The sequence below is a fragment of the Oryctolagus cuniculus genome, chromosome 6 (assembly GCF_051225735.1).
Source record: "Oryctolagus cuniculus isolate XC-2025 breed Fujian yellow rabbit chromosome 6, ASM5122573v1, whole genome shotgun sequence".
Classification (NCBI taxonomy): Eukaryota; Metazoa; Chordata; class Mammalia; order Lagomorpha; family Leporidae; genus Oryctolagus; species Oryctolagus cuniculus.
The window spans coordinates 141,564,948-141,588,639 of record NC_142872.1 but is presented as its reverse complement, the minus strand read 5'-3'; the positions used below and the strand labels follow the sequence as shown (position 1 = coordinate 141,588,639).

Here is a 23,692-nt window from a genome sequence, read left to right as displayed (position 1 = left end):
TGGGACTAAAACCAGCGCTCATATGGGATGCCATCACTGCAGGTGGCAGCTTTACCTACTGCACCACAGCACTGGCTCCCTCAGTTGATTTTTATCACAATTGTATAAGATGGCAAAGTCTACACGGTATAGCTTATACCTTAACAGTGACCAAACTGAAGTGCCGAGCAGTTAAACCATGTGTCTTCTCAGGCATTTGACTTGGAGAAGAACAACAAAAATAAACAAAGTTAAATACAAATGAATAAAAGGTTTTATCTATATTCTGTTTTTTTTCTTGTAATATTTCACAGGCAGATATGTGGTCTTGCTTGTTCACTGTAATAGCCCGGAAATCTGTCACAGTTCAATGTGGTCACAGCATATATAGGGCTTTAAGATTTCAAACTTAAAGAAATAATGATGCATGGTTGTTTTTCAGGAATCTTGATTGAACAGTAAGTTAGTTCAATGTGTATTATATAAGGAAAGCTAGACAATTCTAAGACAGTGTGGCAGCTAAAAGTAGGAAACTTTCTTTGTAGATTTGGCACACTTACTTTCTTTGCCTATAATGAGGGAGAATAAGGTACCTCTGACCTTACCACTTTTCACTCAAATTTAAGTTGATAAAAAATTTGTGATTGAAGGAATCCTATTTAAATGTTTCAGCTTTTGAAAGCAAAGTTTTTCCTCACTTCCCATGAATGGGGGAACATAAGCTGAAACTTTGCAATATTGTGCATTACATTTCATTGCAAATTTCAGGTGCTTTAGTGACTTAAATGCTAGGTTAGAATGTTCCAGATGGTCTCTTTTAAGGTGTGGCTTTAACATCTCTCACAGCATTGGCTGATTGTCAGGTTACTGCCTCAGTGAGTGGTTCATTCTCAGCTTTCTGGCTCGATGATGCTGTGTTACTAACAGACTGAAATCCGTGTGCCTGTTTTGGTGAATATGAGTATAGTGAAGCATTATCATCCTTTGATTAAAGGCTGTGGGAGACCGTCACGCATTATTATCTTAATGTATAGTAAGTGTTGTGTATGTGTTAATGCACATTTCCTAGAACTCCATTACTGGACACAAATTAAGAGGTTGCCTCCACTGAGGAAGCTGTGGGCCTGAGAGGTTAAAAAAACTTAACCAAGCACACCTCTCTGTAAGTAGCAGAATGCGGACTTCCGTCTTAGTCCTGTACAATAAAGGGATAAACACATCTCTGAGTGCACTACAGAATATTATTTGCATTTTAAGTAGAGCCTTTGGATGCCTGAGTCTTTTCGCATGGAGTGACTTGGATACTAGCAGCGATCACACGTGTCATTTTGTGAGCAGCTGTTGAAGAAGGCAGAACGTGATTATGCCACTTGCTTAATATATTACATCTGGTTGCTGGAAAAATCCAGAAGTCCACGGATAGTTGGAAGGGAAATTTCCTCTCATTTTGGAGCATTTCAGTCAAAAACTCTGTCCTAAACTATGATTGTTGGCTGCCCAGTGGTGGTGCTTAAATGAGCTGCCCATTGAGGTGCGTGCTGAGAAGGGAGGGAGGATTTTACATAAAGTGCTCTTTGAGGCCTTCAGAGCTGCGGTACTGGACGGTTTCATCATTTGGGAAAGAAGGCAGGGCAGTGATGATTTTTGTGGTGGAATTATTTTATTTTGGTATTTGAACATCCCCATGACCCACTCATGGGAGGAGCTGTGGGCTGTTTTCCGTGAGACAGAACCTCATTCAAATAAGGCCCTTAGATGAGGGGACATTTGAAATCTTTGCATTGTTCTTCCTCCATCAGAATTTCCTGCCTTTATTTTCAGTTTCGTGGTGCACACTTGGGCTTCAGTGATAAGCTTTCCCTGCAGTCGTTCTATTTTGTCTAGATAGGCCTTGTCTTTGCTGCGGCCTCAGTGCTGTAGGAGCTGGACAGGTTTCCTTGGCGATCGTCTGCCTTAAGTAATCTCTGAGCAGCTGTCTCTGATTTTGACAGCCACCCTTTGCTTTGCAAAAAGGCCCCTCTGCCCAGTGGTGATTTGGATGCTTCTGCATGAATGTGACTCAGAGGAGGCAGTAGTAAAACCTACTCAGTGGAAAATTGTTTTCTTAGATTCTTAAAGGTATATATTACTAAATCTTTTTAATTAGTGACGGTGCTTTTATTACTTACCCTCATCTGTTACTTTGGCCCCAAATGTTTAGCATAATGAGCCTCTCAAAGAGTAGCTGTTGGGAAATGAAGAGTGAATTTATTCAGCTCTGATTATTCAAGTGATTTCATAATAAGCAGGAGTACTATTGTAGTTTTTGATGTGGAATACTTGGCACCACCCCTGCCACCCCCTGCAGAGAACCCATTGAATTAATGACACGTTTAAAGTAACATCTCTCTCCTCTACACCCCAGGTCACTTCAGGTGGAACTTTCATTGGCATTGGACGGAAAACACCAGATTGCCAAGGAAACACCAAGTATTTCCGCTGCAAATTCTGCAATTTCACCTACATGGGCAACTCATCCACTGAACTAGAACAGCATTTTCTTCAGACTCACCCGAACAAAATCAAAGCTTCTCTCCCCGCCTCTGAGGGTGCGAAACCTTCAGAGAAAAACTCTAACAAATCCATCCCTGGTCTCCGGTCCAGTGAGTCTGGAGACTTGGGAAAGTGGCAGGACAAGATCACGGTCAAGGCAGGAGATGACACTCCGGTTGGCTACTCTGTGCCCATCAAGCCCCTCGATTCCTCAAGACAAAACGGTACAGAGGCCACCAGTTACTACTGGTGTAAATTTTGTAGCTTCAGCTGTGAGTCGTCCAGCTCACTTAAGCTGCTGGAACATTATGGCAAGCAGCACGGAGCAGTGCAGTCAGGAGGCCTTAATCCAGAAATGAATGATAAGCTTCCCAGGGGCTCTGTCATTAATCAGAATGACCTAGCCAAGAGTGCAGAAGGGGAGCCGCTGACCAAGGCAGACAAGGGCTCGAGCGGGGCTAAAAAGAAGGACTTCTCCACCAAGGGAGCAGAGGATAATATGGTTACAAGCTATAACTGTCAGTTCTGTGACTTTAGATATTCCAAAAGCCATGGTCCCGATGTAATTGTAGTGGGGCCACTTCTCCGTCATTATCAACAACTCCATAACATTCACAAGTGTACCATTAAGCACTGTCCATTCTGTCCCCGAGGCCTTTGCAGCCCAGAAAAGCACCTTGGAGAAATTACTTATCCGTTTGCTTGTAGAAAAAGTAATTGTTCCCACTGTGCGCTCTTGCTGTTACACTTGTCTCCTGGGGCGGCGGGAAGCTCGAGAGTCAAACACCAGTGCCACCAGTGTTCATTCTCCACCCCTGATGTAGATGTGCTCCTCTTTCACTATGAGACTGTGCATGAGGCCCAGGCTGCGGAGGTCAAGCAAGAAGCCAATCATCTGCAAGGATCGGATGGGCAGCAGGCTGTTAAGGAAAGCAAAGAACACTCATGTACCAAATGTGATTTTATTACCCAGGTGGAAGAAGAGATTTCCCGACACTACAGGTAAGCCATGGGGGGAGAGATGCCAAGGGAGTGATGGGAAGGATCTCAAGGGATGATCCAGGAACTGTTGCAAGTGATTCTGAAGACATGGGGAAGTTATAAGACAAGATCCCACAAGACATGATGTATTTATCACATTCAGAAATAGATGATAACCACAGATTTTTAATGCGGTCAGACCATGTACTCATGTTTCATACATTTTTTAATGTTTTCTGAATGTACTTTTATATTTGCTGTTATGCTGGTGATACTGATGAGTTTCCCCTAGTCTATTTATGTGTCATTGCTAATTATGACTCCACATCCCATAATTTTTGATGGAGGAGCTCCCAAATGAAAGGTGTTGTTACAATCTACTGTGTTCCCTCTTCCAACTGGGAAACTTGAGAACATGTTGCTTATTTTTCTTTGAAAATGAGATTGGACATTCTTCTGGCTTTGAAAAGTTGTGCAACATCCTTATTGGGTTTCAGACAGTAAACTGAAGGGGAGAATTTTGTGAAATGTGAGACTTCAGTTTTATGTATATTCACTCCTCTGATCTGACAAAACTGTGTAAGTTATTGCAGATTTGTAAATAGAGGCGGAGAATGTTTGTGTGTTTCTTCTATTTCTATTCATTAAAAAAAAAAAACCCTCATTTTCTCAGTTAAGCCTGCATTCCATTTAGAGATGAATTTAGGATGTTTGTATTTCATTTGTGTATTGATTAATTAATTAATTATTCCACAAATACACGCTAGGACAGGCATTGTGTTTACAGGTATAAATAGTACTTACAGAGATAGTGTCCTCATGGCACTTAACGTTTAGTAGGGAAGACAAACCACCTAGTCTGTCATTATACAAGCGATGAGCATCACGCAATTGAAGTTCTGAGAACCAGGTTTCAACATAACAGCTGCAGAGCTGTGTGTGGTGCTTAGGGAAGGCTTCCTCGAGGAAGGAGCATTTAAACTGAGTCTTGATTATAAGTAGGACTTAGTTCAACAAAACCTTGGTGGCAAATATGTTCAAATATTACTTACAGTTTATTGGGTGCTTTCTTGTAATCATACTTCTAGGCATCCAAATAAAGAGCTTTATTTACTATTTTAAGTGCTTTTCCATATATACATTACATCTTCTAGTTTAAAAATCTAGTTACATTCTAAGATTTCAAAAAATCCGCTACATTTTCTTTCGAAGTTGTATGTAACTGCCAATGTGTGTATGGTTTTTTTAGTCACCAGAAATGAAGCCGTTCATGTCCAACAATAGGCTAATAATGTGAGATGTTAATTTGAAGGGCATTCTAATGTTCACAGTGCATCAAAATGTTCAGAAAACACTTACTTGAGATTTACACTGTTTAATTTATAAGGTTAGCCCTAGGAAAGACACAGTCCTGCAATCAAATATGTGTTCACACTTGCAATGAGTGTTTCTGGCTCCTCTGATGTTCACTGCATGTTAATTTATCTCTGGGGCTAGCAGACATCAGCTTCTGTCTGAGCTTTACTAGTGTGGACGTTAGAGTATGTGCATATTGTACACGTGTGTTAGTTAAGTGAAGCAAAAATTAGATAATCTTTTCTTTTTTTAAGGGGGCAGCTTTTTTTTGAAGAAATCCTCATGATTGTCTTTAATCATTAACAAATAAGCCAGGGTGTTTGCATGAGCACATGTGCATGTATGTGGGTGCACACACACACACACACACACACATTGTGATATATCTAGCTAGCAGATCCTTTGGACAGTAGACTCTTTGAGGAAGCTGAGGCCATAGCTTGGAACCCTATCCAGGACAATAGTGTTTTCACATGGCATTAGATAAACAAAGTAATCCTCCGAGAAATAAAAATATGAATGAAAATATTACAAAAGATAAATGAAATTATTCCCCAAGAGATAAAAGAATGATTAAAAATATAAAGTAATGAAAATGTGAATGAAAATTAGTTAATAATGTCAAAATTAGTTAATAATGTCAAGTAATGAAAATAAGCTCCATAGGAAGAGACTATTGTTTTATTGTTCACCATTGTACCTGTAAAACTTATCACAGTGTCAGAATGCTCCAGAAGTGCTCAGTGAATGTTTTAATGTAAGTGAAATCCCTGTGAGTTTTTGACTGCACAGTATTTGAGTAGGTTCAATCTCCAAGGTGAGTTGCATTTTAATCTTTCACCCTTCTGAGGGCCTGGGGTTTCATATTAAAGTATAGTTGTGTGCTCATTTGAAATTTATGTCAATATCTGAGCATTTTGTTATGTAAAAAAAAAAGAACAACACTGTCCCTGGGGCATTAAGATACTCTTGTACGTGCTTTTAAATCCTGATGTGATTTGGCTCATCTGAGATCCTTTAAGATACTGAGTAGTTTGTCTCTAATCTGTTCCTGAGTTCTCAAAGGAATGTGTGATATTTGGAGTCTTACCACTTTAGGAGTCACAGTTCAGGAGTAGGAAGTACAAAGAAACCCTACTGAAAGTTACATGACAATGGAGGCCCCAGGGATGTGAAAGGAAGGAGTTATGTGGATGTTTAAAACTTGATCTGCTATCAAAGCATTCTTCCAAATGCTTTTTATTTTGAAGACAGAATAAAAGGACAAATTTATTTTATCACCATAGTATCTCTTTAGTTGTATTTATTTGTATTATTCATATTGGGAAATTTCTACCATAATTCTGTTATTGCTTTGAAATTTTCTAGGATTTTAGTGCTTTATATATAATACAGTATAGTAAAATTAGCATAAGCCAAGAACTTTACAGTATGTGGAATCATTTACTTATAAAACACTACAGGAGCCAGTGCCGTGGCTCACTTGGTTGATCTTCTGCCTACGGCGCCGGCATCCCATATGGGCGCCAGGTTCTAGTCCCAGTGGCTCCTCTTCCAGTCCAACTCTCTGTTATGGCCCGGGAGGGCAGTGGAGGATGGCCCAAGTGCTTGGGCCCCTGCACCCACATGGGAGACCTGGAGGAAGATCCTGGCTCCTGGCTTTGGATCCATGTAGCTCCGGCTGTAGCGGCCATTTGTGGGGTGAACCAATGGAAGGAAGACCCTTCTCTCTGTCTCTCTCCCTCTCACTGTCTAACTCTGTCTGTCAAATTGAAAAAAAAAAAAAAAAACACTACAGCTGAGAATCAAGAGAGTTGATCTAGAGTTCTGAGTGGAAAACCTCAGTATGGATTCTAATGATGGATGTTTTCCTTAAGAACTAGGTTTGGCGTAAATTGGATATAAACATTATCTAGTCATTAACTTTTCTTAGTGTCTCATATTTACTTATACTATCCTCTGACTGATATCATGACTTAAAATTATTATATCTCACTCATAAGTTTGTTTCTCACTGTGTATATTTTATTACTTATTAACTAATTGAATAGTACACTCATTCATTATTGACTCCCATTCTCATCAAAATTTTCATTGTTGTAGCTTATGTTTCTGGCTAAGTAGGAGAACTGTCTCCATTTACAGGCACTGCACTAGATAAAATCTACTCTGTAATGCCTTGCCTGACTTCCACAAATTAAGGGGAATTTCTGAAAACTTTTGTTCTTCCCTTTGTGAAGAGTGAGCTAATCCAAAACTAGAGAGAAGTGAAGAGTAAGCAAAGAATGTGAGGTTGCATTGAAGCAAATGCTGGTATTGATTCTGCAGTCATTAGGAGGCTAGGCCTGGAGTCACTGGTAGAGAGCCAGGGTTGGGTCAGGTGTTTCACTGTGAGCTGGGACCTCAAAGGGTTTCCACATTAATGCCTCCTCAGGCTTCTGGAAGAAGTAAACACAAAATATGTCTACAGAAAAGAATTCGAGTTTTTTAAAGATTTATTTATTTATTTATTTGAGAAGTAGGGTTATAGAGAGAGGGGAGGCGGAGAGATAGAGAGGTCTTCCATCCTCTGGGTCACTCCCCAAATGACTGCAACAGCCAGAGTGAGCCAATCCAAAGCCAGGAGCCAGGAGCTTCTTCCAGATCTGCCACATGGGTGCAGGGGCCCAAGCACCTGGGCCATCTTCCATTGCTTTTCTAGGCCACAGCATAGAACTGGATTGGAAGTGGAGCAGTTGGGATTCCAATGGTCATCCATATGGGATGCTGACATCACAGACAGAGGCTTAGACTACCATGCCACAGTGCCAGCCCCAGAATTCCAGTTTTTACCTCCAAGATATCCATGGGTTACAATAAATCTTACATGAGTTCACTATTACAGAAAGTCACCCAATAAACAGGAAAATAAACTGTCATATGTGAAATCAGCAGAAAATACAAATAATAGGTTTAGATACTCTAGAAGTTAGATACATGAATTTTGAGTTATAAAATAATGCATAGTAAATGTATTACTATGTAATAATAAATGTATTACACAATTGATGAAGCAACATGAAACTAAATTTCCAAATGAGCCACAAAAGAAGCACATAGCAGTTTTTAATTGAAAAATACAATTGTTAAAACTTGACTTGCATGGATAGACTTAAACTCAATTAGTAAATGCAATTCATTAAAAAGTGTAAATTCTGTCCCCAACCATTAGAGAATACACGTGGTTTTCAAGAAGATAGTGAGGCCGGTGCCACGGCTCAATAGGCTAATACTCCGCCTAGCGGCGCCGGCACACCAGGTTCTAGTCCTGGTCAGGGCACCGGATTCTGTCCCGGTTGCTCCTCTTCCAGGCCAGCTCTCTGCTGTGGCCCAGGAGTGCAGTGGAGGATGGCCCAAGTGCTTGGGCCCTGCACCCCATGGGAGACCAGGGAAGCACCTGGCTCCTGCCTTCGGATAGGCGCCGGCCGCAGTGCGCCGGCCGCGGCGGCCATTGGAGGGTGAACCAACGGCAAAAGGAAGACATCTCTCTCTCTCTCTCTCTCTTTCTTTGTCTCTCACTGTCCACTCTGCCTGTAAAAAAAAAAAAAAGATATTGACTAGTTATAAAAATGAACACTCCTTAAACTAAAAGGAAATCTGATTTCAGATTTTCAGTATCATACAGAAGATATCTTTGACTCAATGTGATTGTTAGACCACACTAACAAAAAGGTAATGATGAAGTATACACAAAACAAATGCTATCCAAATAATAACAAAAAATAAAAACACTTTATTAATCCAGGAAAACATAGACTTTAAGACAAAACATTATACTAAGGCCGGTAAAAGTTAGTACATAGAATTTTAGAAATAAATTTGGCAAATTATGGCAGTATCATATGTGTATTCCCAATGATTACATAATTTCATTATTCAGAAGAAAATCTTTTACTGGGGCTGGCATTTTGGCGTAATGGGTTAAGCTGCCAAACTCCCAAATGAGTGCCGGTTCGAATCCTGGCTGTTGCATTTTTCATCCAATTCCTTGCTAATGTCCCTAGAAAAGCAGGAAAAACGAAGCCCCTATATCCATGTGGCAACCCTGATGGAGTTCCAGGCTTCTGGTTTCTGTGTTATGGCCATTTGGGAAGTGAACCAGCAGATGGAAGATTCTCCCTGACTCTCCCTCTCTCTATATAACTTTGCCTTTCAAATAAATCTTAAAAAAAAAAAAAAAAAAAAGAAACCTCTTTGCATGGGTGTACTAGGAAACTTATGCAAAAGTGCTCCTGTTCACGTATTTTGAAAGAGTAAAACAACCAGAAAAAAAATTCAGAAATGAAAATAGCAAAAAACCTAACTGTTTTTCCACAAGAGATTAATTAAATGATTTTTATAGATTTTCATACAGTGGAATATTACTCAGTAGTGATTCAAATGAATGACAATTAACTTTAATAATGAAAAACAAAGATTTTGCAGCTAGAAATTTAAGTTCAGGGACCGGCGCCGTGGCTCATTTGGTTGATCCTCTGCCTGCGGCGCTGACATCCCATGTGGGCCCTGGGTTCTGGTCCTGGTTGCTCCTCTTCCAGTCCAGCTCTCTGCTGTGGCCCTGGAAGGCAGTGGAGGATGGCCCAGGTGCTAGGGTCCCTGCACCGGCATGGGAGACCAGGAGGGGGCATCTGGCTCCTGGCTTCAGATCCGTGCAGCGCCAGCCATGGCAGCCATTTGGGGAGTGAACCAACGGAGGGAAAACCTTTCTCTCTGTCTCTCTCTCTCACTGTCTATAACTCTACCTGTCAAATAAAAAAAAAAAAAGAAATTTAAGTTCAAAAACATGGCAAGAAAGCTATATATATGTATATAATCGCATATATGCTATATAGATGTATTCCTTTAACATAAATATTATATTTTTCATCTTACATATAATCTCTCTATACGTATATAAAATATAGTTATCTAATAGCTAATTATGTATTTAGATAAAGTCATATTCTGTGATTTATGATTATGTTCCAGTTTTTGTGTGTGAACTTAGATATAATTTATGTATATGTGTATATATGTGCATATAAAAATATAGATATATAGAGTATGTGCACCATCAACTAATGTTAAAAATTTTAAACAATGAAGCATCAGTTCTCATCCATGTACAGGCTTAGTAAAAATCTGAATGAATGAATGAATGAATGCCCAATATCCATCATTACTAAAGAACTGCTTAAATAAATAATATTATTATCTACTTAGAAATATTGTGATGCTCTTTGTTAGTCAGAATGCAGAGAAAATGCGCACATTCTTGGTAGAGTGTGAGATGACAACCCTCTGTCCTTAATAGATTTATGAATGCATCTTTAAATTTTTAAACAGTGGTTGTACCTTTTAGACTTTAAGTATGTAAACGCAGGCTGAAAGAATTAACATTAAATGTAGTAGGTGGTCAAATTAAGAGAGCTACTGCTCAATCTCTGTCTTAAAAGAGCTCTGTCAGAGAGCTTGGACTGCATGTTCTGCTAATTCTGAAGAATAGATTTTTAGGATAAGCACTTAATTATCAGCACATCTGAAAATGCCAAGTACACAGTGCATTAGTACCGAGTTTCTAAAAGGATGAGGGCCATGAGGGTTGCATTTAGATTTGTGTATGTTCTGTGTCATGTTTTCTTAAACAACGCCTAATAAATCAGTTGCCTGTGTATCTCGAAGCAGACATCATATTTCAATTTGAAAATTCCTATTATGAGATAAAAAGCTACCAAGAATATTATAGTACACCAAAAAAAAAAATCCTGGTGCCATTACCTTTATTTGTAGATAATTGATTAGGAACGTCATTACTAATGGCCTTGTGTAAGAGCAGTTATCAAGTCTTGGAACACATAAATTTTAGCCATGATTTGAATTTCATATTGGTTTGTATCAGTTATTTCCATGTCTTTTTTGCTTTCAGTTTTATGGGGAGACTCATCTTTCTGTTTTGAACAGTTTTTAGGGCATGTCTCTATTTTGAAAGTAAATTGTAAGTTGGAATTTTTCAGATATGACATTAGTTGTATTTTCTTCTACCACTGAAGTTGAAAACACTTCTTTCTTCCTAAGCCATTTTCTCCAAATGAGTAAATACTAAATAGTTTATTTCAGCATAAACATGCAGGAAAAGTATACTGAGCAGGATTTGCTTCATTCATAATATTTTTTTTCTTCCTTAAATTGTAGACTCCTCTTCTCTTATCCAGGTTTAAAAATTATATTCCCCACAGCTAAAGAACTGATTTGATTATCTATCTATAAATCAATTTTTGTCTTTCCCCGAGATACCCTCTTCTCTTTTTCTTTGAATATTATTTATTTTATATGCAAAGAATTAGATAGTTGAAATTGATTAGTAGATATTATTTTCTTTCTTTTTTTTTTTTTTTTTGACAGGCAGAGTTAGTGAGAGAGAGAGAGAGAGAGAGGTCTTCCCTCCGTTGGTTCACCCCCCAAATGGCTGCTATGGCCAGCTAGCTGCGCCAGTCCGAAGCCAGGAGCCAGGTGTTTCCTCCTGGTCTCCCATGCGGGTGCAGGACCCAAGCACTTGGGACATCCTCCACTGCCCTCCTGGGCCACAGCAGAGAGCTGGGCTGGAAGAGGAGCAACTGGGACATGACCGGCTCCCCAACTGGGACTAGAACCCAGTGTGCCAGCGCTGCAGGCGGAGGACTAGCCTAGTGAGCTGCGGCACCGGCCAGTATAAATTATTTTCTTGAAATATTACTATTAGGATAAACGACCACTGTGAATTGAATTATGGAAGGATTCAAAATAAGTGCTATTTTATGGCACATGAAAATTCTAAAAAAGTAGGATAAGGAATACAGCTTCTCTGCTCACAGAAATTCTCAGTAACTTTTATTAAGTATAGTTTGGTCTTATTTAGGAGTTTGATTTCATGTACCTGGAGAGGAAGGATGATTTAGCTATTTAATCAAAGTTTCTTTGATTTATCTCTCTATTGCCCAGAATTGTATGGGGCATATGGAGCTTCTATTTAAGTATGTCCCAAATAATGCATGAGGCATGCACTAAGATACTATTCACATATTATCTGAAATTCATATTTAACTGAATCTTGTCTTTTATCTGGCATCCTTTCACTAAAGACAGCTACAAAATAATGGTATTTTTCCCCGCCCTCAGGTGGTGGCGTGATAAGAATGTTTGCCATCCAGTTGGCAAGAGGTACAGAATTTAAATTAATGCCAAGCACTTATTTGTTGCATCTTTTAAATTAGTTTGGCTCAATGTAGCCAGAAGTGCTAGAAGTTTTTAAATAATGAAGAGTTTATTTAGAGTCCTCTCAAAATACACACTTTTCAAAGTAGCTGTGTACCACTTAGTATTCCTGTGCCATTTTATGAGGCTGTTTATTAAATCGAGTGTCCCGTTTACCTGCAGAGCTGTGGTTGTTGCTTATTAAACAGGTACTCATTGTCCATGTCTGGCTGTTCAGTGGTGAGAGGAGTCCAGAGACTGTGGGCTTTGGTCTTGATCTTAGGAGAATTATGATGTAACTGTAAGGTAAGACAGACACTAGATTTAAAAAAAAGGCAATGTGTAAAAGAAGTTTTAGAGTAACCATCCTTTGTACTTGGATTGAGATATTTTGGGAGTGTTTAAAGGTGAGGGGATGGTTACGGTCTTCAGCAGTGGAGGAAATAGTCGATGAATGTTTTTGAGGCCTTCGTGTTAATGCTGACAAAGTGCAGTCAGTAGGTTAGAGGAGAGCCTCCACCATGGGAGTTTCACAATGACTGAACTTTTATTCTTGAGAAGCCCTTCTACGCTCCTCTTACTCTTTGGAGGCAGAATGGCATTTTGGTAAAGTTCTTGTCAGTTACTGAGGGAAGGATGCGTATCAGAAAACATTCTCAAGTGTTTAGGAGTCATCTAGAACAAGCTAGTAATGTCACGTTAACTAGCAAAATATGTGAAACCATAACTGTGGGCACCAGCAAGAATACTCTGTCTTGCCCTCAATCGTATTTTTGTGTGAATTGACCTCTTGCTTTAGCTTCTTCAGCTTCAAGATGAGGATGAGAATGCAGATTGTGTGTGATCATTGTGGCTAACTCATATAAATGGCTTAGCCTGAAAGAATATTGAGAGAGAATCCCCAAACAATAAAATAAAAAAAGCGAATTGGTTTGGGATTACTTTGACAATTTCATATTTGTAGTTATAATTTGTCAAGCTGATAATATAGACTCTCAGAAGTGGGTGATATTTGTATGTGCTTGAAGAGGGAAATGATGTTGCCCATCATAAAAAATTCATTTGAGAAGGTTCTGTAAAGTGCTGAGTATATATAATACTGATAGCTCATTGCAGGCTAACACATACCAATGTTGAAGTTATTTCTGGCCATGGCTGAATTATTCTTTCTACTCAAGGCGTGATCTAAGGAGGAACAACATCAACATTATCTGGTTCTTACAAGAAATGCAGAATATCAGCTCTCATGCCAGACTTTTGAATTCAGAATAAGAATTTTAACAAGACCCTCAGGTGACTCCTCTGTGTGTTTAGTTTGAAAAGCACTGTTCTTTGTGTTAATATACTTTATAGAGAAATAATGTTGTCTGCCATTTATTTTAGAACTGATATTTGTAAGGAGCAAGGAGTTCTCCAGGCAGACTGCCTTTTCTGGCTCACCTAGTGGCGTCCGATGGCTCGAACGATCGGGCAGTTAGCAGTTTACCCCTTAACTGTCCAATTTCAGCCTTTTCATTAATAGTAGTCCTATCCAGAATCTTGAAATTCTGATTGACAAAGATAATAATGGCTTTACCTGTGTTTCACTAAAATCTAGGGAGGTAGGAGGAGGTGTCTTGGGAGCTATTCATTGTTTAGAATCATGACATATCTAGTATTGTGGTTTAAAGATAGATGCAGGTTCCTGCGTTGCTGTCACTTGAGGACCTTGTTAAAAATTTAGCATCTTGGGTGATGCCCAGAACATTCTGATTCAGAAAGACAAGGAGGCTTTGGAATCTATATTGCTAAGAAACTCCTCACATTGCAATGCTGCACAACCTGTTTTGCAAACCATTGCTGTTATGGGGAATTTCACTTATTTTTGCATGAAGTTAAAAATTTAGGCCACAGAGGAAAGAAAAACAGAGCAAAGATCTGATCTGGAATTTATAAGTACTGTCTTCTTGATGTGATATAAATTAGATGGACTAGGTGCTATTTTCCATTTCGCCTTCTGTAAAGTGGGGCCTTAGACTTCAGTAGCATATGAGATCACATAGGTGTTTGGGCTTTGAATTCTCAAAAAATTTTTTTTAAAAGGTGATTGAATTGAAGTTGTTTTCACAACCCCCTTTTAATATCCTTCCTGTTAAATTGTGTTTTTCTTTTCAATGTGAAACTGAGTTCTTGCTGAAAACTTACCTCTGCAATTTCTGTCTCCTTTTTGCTTGATACTCACCTCCCTGTTTTCTGTATTTCGATGATTTTCCAGCACCTACGTTACAGATGCGCTTGCCTGGGAACATGGGATCAAGAGCTCCTCTGTGGGACAGATCTGAGCAGCTCTTGCTGAGACCTGTCAGCAAGGAGTCAGGGAGTTGTCCACCAGAACAGTAACATCAAGTTAGAAAGCCTAGACATTCCTGATAGCTGTCTTAGGAGGTGATACTTTGTTCTGAACTAATTTCTTGATAAGAATGGAGGATTTAGTATACTTTGGAAGAAGTATGAGTAATGGGTAAAGGTTGGACCCATTCCTCTTTAGTTGGTGAAGGGAAGTGGCTCAAGACGACTTCTAGATTGCAGAATGAGTTTACATAGAAGTTACCTAATCATAACTACTTAGACATGTTACTAGATATTTTCAAAACTGCTTTTACTAAATAACACTCAGGAGACACCCCCCACCTCCCTAGGCTTTATAATAAAACACATGTAATGCTGTTATTATTTTTGTCCCTCAGTTTCTTAAGAGTCTGGATCTGACCACTGTCAGGGAGAAGACAGTAGAGCTCGACAACTAAGCAGTAAACTGCTCCACTGCTTGGTTTGTCAGCTTGTTGGATACCATGAGGTGACACGGTGAAGGCACGGAATGTATTCTGTTTGCAATAGCCTCAAGAACAGAATCTTCTAGAAAATAGCTTGGTTTTAAGAATGATATTTGTCACGATTGACGCCCACGGGGGAATGGAAAAGAACGATACAAAAAATTTAAGTGTTGATACCAAGAGTTTGAACCCTCTTGCCGAAAGAGCAGGTTTCTATGGAACAGAGGGACTTTGTTTAATTTTAGAATTTGTACAGGTTAACTCTTTATTTACATGCCTACTATTAGTGTTATTTACTTGCTATTCACAAAAACCATTTCAAAACACATTATTGCTTTCGTTTTGTAGATAAAGAAACTGAGTTAATGCAGTAATTTGAGGAGGCACATACATTTTTAAATACAGAGACGATCTGGAAACTCATAGAGTCTGGCTTGAGACTATACTCTTATATGGGCTAAATTGTGTCTTCAGAAGGGGCTGATGTCTGGCTTTTATAAATAATTTTCCCATGTGTTGTTCTAGAGTTTTGTGTTTCTCCTCTTCTGTGTTCATACTTCCTGTTTCTCATTGCCCTAATATTTACAGTCTTTATTTCTTGAACTAGTATGGCCATCAGTCTTTGGGAGTTTTACATGAGAGCCACCAGTTTTAGAGGAGACAATGGCAATAGTGTTAATTTGTTCCCCCTTGGATATTCCAAGCAGCATTCTCACATGAGGAGGACCCACAAACTGTGCCAAGGAGGGCAATGAGTTCATTAGGCCTGTCTGAAGGTGAAAGTTCATCAAAACTTGCTAATATGTGTTCTGAAATTGGTTTGTTGTTTTGAATTTACATGACTCAATAGATTATGCAGAGTATCTTTATTAGGGTTTTTCCTGAGTTATACTTTGATGTTAACTGCTATGATAAATGTATTCTTGTCTTTTTTGGAACTATTTTGGATTCCTGGCTTCTTGTATTTGGGTCATGTCTACTGTCCTTGGCACCCTCAATCCTGCCTTTGATGTTTCTGGTCTTGACATTGGTGGCAAGATTCCTACTCTTGTTCATAGACATGCCTGCCTTAGGGATTAAACTACTTACTTTGAGAAAATTAGTTTGAATATTGTATTTTTTGGCCAGTCAACAAATTGCTTATCATTTGTATCTTAAATAATGAAGAAAAATAGAATATGGAAAGCAATCTATGAAAAGTTAAACTAAATATCCACAGTATTCATTAAAAGTATTCTGTACAAATACTTGTTGTGATTTCTGTTGCTTTTGAATTTTGCTTCTGTAACATAGAAACATCTTTTGGAATTTGAACTATCAGACATGTCTCCTAAGGGAATGAAGTTAATACCGAAACTATCACAGATCTAATGTCATTAAAGCATGGGTTTGACCATGATCCACCCCTGCTGATGGCTTCCCTTAACCTTTGAAGATTTCCACTCTAGTTCCAAAAGGCCCACAAAATTTGAATGGCCCTTCTAGCTTGTTGATTGACATTCTTCCTCTTTAGCCACAGCGGTCTCTCTTCAGTATCTCAGACTTGCCAGAATGTACTTCCTTCTTTCTGCTTCCTCCTCCAGCACACATAATTCCTTTACATTCTTTGGTTTCATGTATCTCCCTCAGAAAGTTCTTCCTGATTCCCTCAGAGCCCTCCTTACCCCCATGACCATCTGTGAATTTTCTTCTTAGTACATGGAGCTCTTTAATACATTCATTCATAATGTTATGAGTAGCTTGCCATTCCTGACTAGACTCTACTCACCAGGTGGGCTAAGTCTGTGTATCTTTCAGTTACCAATGTGTACCAGGTATCTGGCAAAGTTAATATTTTGACAGTGTGTTCTCCTGGTTTCATATGTACAGTACCATGCACTCACACCTTGTGAATGACCATATCCATATCCAAGCAGCTGTCTTGATGTTTGATATTCAACAGATATTCAGTTTGTTCAATGCCTATAAGTACTTATAGATACAGGATTTATTTAGAAAACCATTGGGTTTTTAATACATTTTCTTTTCTAGATTGTGTAGATTAGTCATCTTTTACTGATTAAACAGATTTAAACCTGATGTACAAAATAACATTGTGATTAATTTGATAGTTTATTTTAATATATGGAAAAGCTGTACAGAGCATTTCAGCATTAGAAATGTAACTGTATTAATAACAAAGAAACCCCTCAATTTGGTTTAGATAAACTGAAAGTGAGAAGTGCCTTGGTGGAATCAGGTGTAAAAACATGAATATCAAGTTAACTAATACAGAATTGATAATGAGCCACCAACATAAAATTAAATGGAGCAGATCATCCAATGATGATGCCAACCAGTTTGCTGATCAGCTGGAGTGTGTGCACACAAGCGTGTATCTATATGTGTGTGTGTGCGTGTTCCTACTACTGTAACAAAAGGAGCTTTATATTCTTACATAGAATGGAAAATGTCAGTTAATTACATTCCAACTTCTGGTTATTAACAATATTATATTTCGTTCTACCTATACTACATTGCATGAGATAAAATTCAGGCGCTTAAAGACTAATTAAGAACAGCAACAAAAGGCAAGTCTTCCAAGCGCTGGATTTCCAATGCCTGTTTTCTTCTTCTCCAGGAGAGCACACAGCTGCTACAAATGCCGTCAGTGCAGCTTCACAGCTGCGGATACTCAGTCACTACTGGAGCACTTCAACACTGTTCACTGCCAGGAACAGGACATCACTACAGCCAACGGCGAAGAGGATGGGCATGTCGTGTCCACCATCAAGGAGGAGCCCAAAATTGACCTCAAGGTCTACAGTCTGCTAAACCCAGACTCTAAAATGGGAGAGCCAGTTTCCGAGAGTATAGTGAAGAGGGAGAAACTGGATGAGAAGGAAGGGCTCAAAGAGAAAGTTTGGACTGAGAGTTCAAGTGATGACCTCCGCAGTGTGACTTGGAGAGGGGCAGACATCCTGCGAGGCAGTCCGTCATACACGCAAGCAAGCCTGGGGCTTCTGACGCCCGTGTCTGGCACCCAAGAGCAGACAAAGACTCTGAGGGATAGCCCCAATGTGGAAGCTGCCCATCTGGCGCGACCTATTTATGGCTTGGCTGTGGAGACCAAGGGATTCCTGCAGGGGGTGCCAGCTGGCGGAGAGAAGTCGGGGGCCCTCACCCAGCAGTATCCTGCATCTGGAGAAAACAAGTCCAAGGATGAATCCCAGTCCCTGTTACGGGTAGGAAGGTTTAATTTTTAAATCACTCATTTACTTTGAAGGGAAAATGCGGGGAAGACACAATTCTCTATGGGTGGTGTTATGTATTATGAAGGGAATTACTGATGTGCATCAGTGCAGGGACTTAACGCTGAGAAGGCCACCGTGACAGAGAGTTGCTGCTGTGTGCTGTCCGTGTGCTGGAGTCAGTGGTGGGTAGACACTTGTTTGTCTTTCCTCTTCGCTCAGGTTCAGTGTTGGTTAATCATTCCTGGTGATTATGCAAAACAACAAAGCTGCAGTTGGAGAAGGGGGGTTTAGAATCCCAGAAGAATGCACATCTGTCACACTGAAATAACTAAATGACTTTTAAATTTTAAGGTGGTGTGACACAGTATATGCTTAATAAGGAAGTTAGCAGAGAATTAAATCACTGAGAATGTAAAGTCCCGGGTGAGAGGTTAATACAGAAACGCAGTGTTCTTTTTTAAACCCACACACAGTATGATTATGTATTAATGACAATGCTTGTTGTTTAGTTGCCAAGAGAGGGGGGAAAATGAGAAAAACCTAAACGTGCATGGTATGAAGAGCATCAGATAATATGATGCATTTTATAGCATCAGAATCCTTGAAAGAGAGACACACACATAGTCCCGTGTGCAAACAGCTCAGTAGACCCATCATTGTCAAGAAATATTTCAGCCTTTGAAGATTCACGAACACACAATAAGTGATGTTAGCTTTTTGCCCAAGGCATTACCGCATTTGACATTTCACCTTATCACTGATCAGATTTTGCGATTTCTGCGTGAATTTGGAGCTCTGTTTGCATACAGAAGGTCCATCAGAAAGTAACTAACTTTTACCAAAGACGCAGCTAGGAAAAGGAGTTCAGACTGCCTGGTGCTTTGACCTCTGGGCCAGAGACCACCAAGGCCTCTCCCAGAAAAAGTACTGTTGCTAAGGTCTGCTTGGCTGCACTGCCCTCATTTCCTGCAGATCCTCTGAAGCCTGTCTGTGCTTCTCAGGTATTCTCCAGCGGAGCTGAGAGATACCCCTTACAGGTGCACAGTTAATTACAAAAGCTGTTCCCATTCCCATCTGTGGTCGTGCCCTGCAGCTAAGAGAAGGGCTGGAATACAGAAGAGGGGGTGCCCTGCACACGGAGAAACAAAGACTCCTTCCTGCAGGGAGGATGCAAGCTTATTATAAGCGAGTTTGGAAAGAAGAGAAATTGTCCCTGTGTCCTTCAAGAGGGACACAACCCAAGGAGTGTGCTTCACATAAATAGAGAGGGAGCTGCCTTTTGTCACTGCACACACTCCCACTTCCTTCACATGCCAGCGCTCCTCCAGCCTCAAGCCTCTGGTCCTAAGGCAGGATATGAACTGTCCTAGGAATTGTTCACGTCATGTTACGGGTTGAGAGTGTGCAGCACCTGGGTGCCTCCATCTGCATCCCTGTTGTCCTCCTGCCTGCTTTTTCTGTTTCAAGTTCTTTTTCACCCATGACTTCTTCATTTGATACCAGAGCGTTTGAGTGTTTCTGGAATATTACCTTTTCTGCCACCTTTTGTATGCTCTGTGAGTTTAGAAGGATAAATAATTGATAAGGCAGGTAGACTAAAAAACCTGAGAGAGGCAATTAATGTTTTTGGAGCAGATTGGGGATGAGTATTTTTTTTAATTGTTTTTCTTGATTCCTTCACTTCCTCAATTTCCTGACTTCAAGTTTCTATTGCACCGTTTCAACTGCGTTTTCGGTTCCTCCACATCAGTTGTGCCGAAGTAGGCAATCTTTAGCAACAGACTGTTTAGCCATGTTCTAGTCAACAGCCAAATACCCAACCCTGTGATTTGTGATCGTTAAAGATTGTTATCTACAAAACTTTAGAGAACTGTGAAAATTACCTTATATAATAAATAAAGGTTTATTGAAATCATACATAGATATGCACAAACTGGGATACAGATATATTCTAAAAAGAGCCTTGAGTCACTTCTCTGTGATTTTAGGCAAATTTGATTTTTTTTAAGTCCACATTTTATATCGGAGGAAATTACCAATTTTATTGGGCATTTAGAATACAAAACCCAGTTGTCGTATTTGTTAAAGGCAAAAAGCAAGGTACTTTAATTTTGTAGTTCTAAAGGTCTGCTTATTTGAAAGAATATCCTATAATAATGTATAAATATGTGGTGAAATATAGAGATATAGCATACATGGCTTGAATGAAAATTGATTTTTCTATATGAATATATAACTGGAAAATGGAATATTCCTATTTGAGTTTAGATGATAGAATGAAACTTGAAGTTGACTATCTTGCTGCATGACATGTTTATTTATTAATTGTAAACCATTTAAGAAATTGTAAATATCGGCTTTTTTTTAAGTATTAGCTTTTAAAAGTTGATTTTTTATTAGTGCACTTAACATGGCATTCATAGAGCAAGTATTCTAATAAATACAATTATACAGGGGCTAGTGCTGTGGTGTAGTAGGTTACGCCTCTGCCTGTGTACCGGCATCCCTTATGGGTGCCGGTTGGTGTCCCGGCTGCTCCTCTTCAAATCCAGGTCTCTGCTTATAACCTGGGAAAGCAGTGGAGGATGACTCAATGGCTTGAGCACCTGCACCCATGTGGGAGACCTAGAAGAAGCTCCTGGCTCCTGGCTTTGGATCAGCCTTGCTCCAGCCATTGCAACCATTTGGGGAATGAAAAAGCACTTGGAAGACCTTTCTCTCTCTTTCCCTCTCTGTCTCGCAAATCAATAAATAATTAAAAAAATACATTTATAGATAGATGTCTGATACTAAGAGTAAAAACTTGACAATCATCGTTAAATACTATAGAAAATGGTATCAAGAATGAAGTATGGAAAATTCATCCAACAAAAATATTGATTTAAAATTGCTCAAAGCTATGATGATAAATAATAGAAACGTTTTCTGGAGTAGGCAGAATATCGTAAGCAGATATTATATTGTTGCTTCCAGAATACTAGGCTTTCGGATACATTTTTTTTTTACTGGTTTTAGAAATGAAGTATGCTTCGAAGTAAGGAAGGAAGTGAAAGAATCACAAAAACTAAAATTTCAACATGTTCTCCTCATTAGAATTGGTAATTCTCTCTTTCTCTCTCTCTCCTCTCCATCTCTTTCTTTCTCACTTATTTATCTGAAAGGCAAAGCAGCACGAGGAAGGTAGGGTTGGTAGGAGAGAAAGAAGGAGAGAGACAGGGAGAGAAAGGGAGGGCAGAGAGAGAGAGAGAGAGAGAGAGAGAGAAAGATAGATCTTTCATCTTGCGTCATCCGCTGGTTTATTCTCCAGACGGCTACAATAATCAGGTCTGGGCCAGAATTACATCCTGGTCTCTCATAGAAGTGCCAGTTGCCCAGGATTTTGGGCCACCTTCTGCTGCCTCTCCAGGCACATTAGCAAGAAGCTGGATCAGAAGCAGAGAAGAGGGGCTGGCGCCGTGGCTCACTTGGCTAATCCTCCAACTGTGGCGCGGGAATCCCTATGGGCGCCGGGTTCTAGTTCCGGCTGCTCCTCTTCCAGTCCAGCTCTCTGCTGTGGCCCAGGAGTGCAGTGGAGGATGGCCCAAGTGCTTGGGCGCCTGCACCCACATGGGAGACCAGAAGGAAGCACCTGGCTCCTGGCTTTGGATTGCCATAGTTCCGGCCGTAGCGGCCATTTGGGAGGTGAACCAACGGAGGGAAGACTTCCTCTCTGTTTCTCTCTCTCACTAACTCTATCTGTCAAAAAAAAAAAAAAAAAAAAAAAAAAAAAAAAAAAAAAAAAAAGAAGAAGAAGAAGCAGAGAAGGCAAAGCTCCAGCAACAATCAGATATTGGATGCAGGTGTCTCAAGCAGCAACTTAACCCACTTTGTCACATCCCTCTCCCTATTTTTGTCTCTGCTTGGATCAATTTTTTTTTCCATTTTTGGCTTTTAGTTTTTTTATTCATATCTAAATGTTTATATATATTTTCATGAAATGAATGTCTTCATATTTTCCCTTTGCTATTAGTATTAAGTTGATCTTGTTAGAAGAATTTTTTTTTAAAAAAATACTTATTTAATTTAAAAGGTAGAGGTACAGAAGTACAGACAAAGATCTCCCATGATCTCCCATTCGTGGGTTCACTCCTTAAATACCTGCAACAGCTCAGGATGAAGCCTGGAGCTGCAGACTCAATCCAGGTCTCCCATGTAGGTAGCAGGGTCCTGTGTGAACCATCACTGCTTCCTCCTTGGGCAGGAACCTGGAGTTAGAAACCCAGCCAGGAGTCAAATGCAGACATTCCAGTATGGGGGTGAGCATTCCTAGCAGTATCGTAACCTTTACACCAAATGACCACCCCTGTTGTAGTAAGTTTTGTCTCACTCATAGGCCACCTGAGCTGACCATGGTGCTTTTTTTTTTTTTAAGATATATTTTATGTATTTGAGAGTTAGAATTACAAAGACAGGGAAAAACAAGAGTTTTCCATCTGCTGGTTCACTCCGCAAAAGGCTGCAACAGCCAGAGCGAGGCTGATCTGAAGCCCCAAGCCAGGAGCTTCTTCTGGGTTTCCCACATGAGTGCCAGGGCCCACGCACTTGGGCATCTTCTAGGGCATCCCCAGGCCATAAGCAGAGAGTTGGATCAGAAGAGGAGCAGCCAGGAAATGAACCAGCACCCACATAGGATGCCATTGCTACAGGTGGAGGCTTAACCTACTACACCACAGCGCTGGACCAACCAAAGTGCTTCAAGTACGAAAAAGGCACAGAAGTATGAGCTTTATTTTAGAAATTTCTCTATGAAAATCAGAGTTTTTTTTGCAATTACCTATGTTGTATTTCTATAAAATCATTGATGTTTACTTTTATGAATAGGAAGAAACATTAAAGCTTTTAGAATTTTTGGTAAAAATACTCTAAGCTTATATGAAAACTTAAATTTATACTTTTTTTGTTTTAAAGATTTTATTTATTTATTTGAGAGGTAGAGCTGCAGACAGAGGGAGAGACAGAGAGAGACAGAAAGCTCTTCCACCTGCTGGTTCACTCCCTCATATGGCTGCAACAGCCAGAACCGAGCCAATCTGAAGCCAGAAGCCATGGAGCTTCTTCTGGGCCTCCCATATAGGTGAAGGGGTCCAGACACTTGGACCATCTTCTACTGCTTTCCAAGGCCATAGGTAGAGACCTGGATCAGAAGAGGAGCAACCAGGACATGAACCAGCACCCATATGGGATGCCAGTTCTACAGGCAGAGGCTTAACCGACTACGCCACAGCGCCAGCTCCAAATCTGTACTCTTTTAAGGCTTGTACAGTAGTTGTTACAGAACATGAATGGGTTCCTGAAAATGGTCACTGAACTTTAATATTTTAAAAACCCAGTGTTTTTATTAAAGTTTGGTTCTGTCAAGAGATTAACGTATTTAACAGTGTGTGGTAAAAGTCAATATGTTTTAATCTATTCTAGCATCAATATATTGATATTTTTTCTTATTTTAAACCAAATAGTATACAGTAGTCAGGATTCATGTGCAGTTGTATCACCTTTTCAATCAATTTCTTC

The 23,692-nt window shown here is 39.7% G+C and overlaps 1 protein-coding gene across 6 annotated transcripts in view; it reads left to right on the top strand.

Annotated features, from left to right (window-relative positions):
• Positions 1 to 23,692, top strand: part of TRPS1 (transcriptional repressor GATA binding 1) — a 269,427-nt gene that overhangs the window by 64,707 nt on the left and 181,028 nt on the right. For 4 of the 6 annotated variants that reach the window (XM_051843995.3, XM_051843993.3, XM_008255841.5 and 1 more), the window contains exons 3-4: positions 2,384 to 3,513; positions 17,530 to 18,133. In XM_051843995.3, the coding sequence (XP_051699955.1) occupies positions 2,384 to 3,513; positions 17,530 to 18,133 (1,734 nt within the window). The remainder of the gene's footprint in view (positions 1 to 2,383; positions 3,514 to 17,529; positions 18,134 to 23,692) is intronic. The other 2 variants (XM_070075419.2, XM_051843997.3) reach the window with 1 other exon arrangement.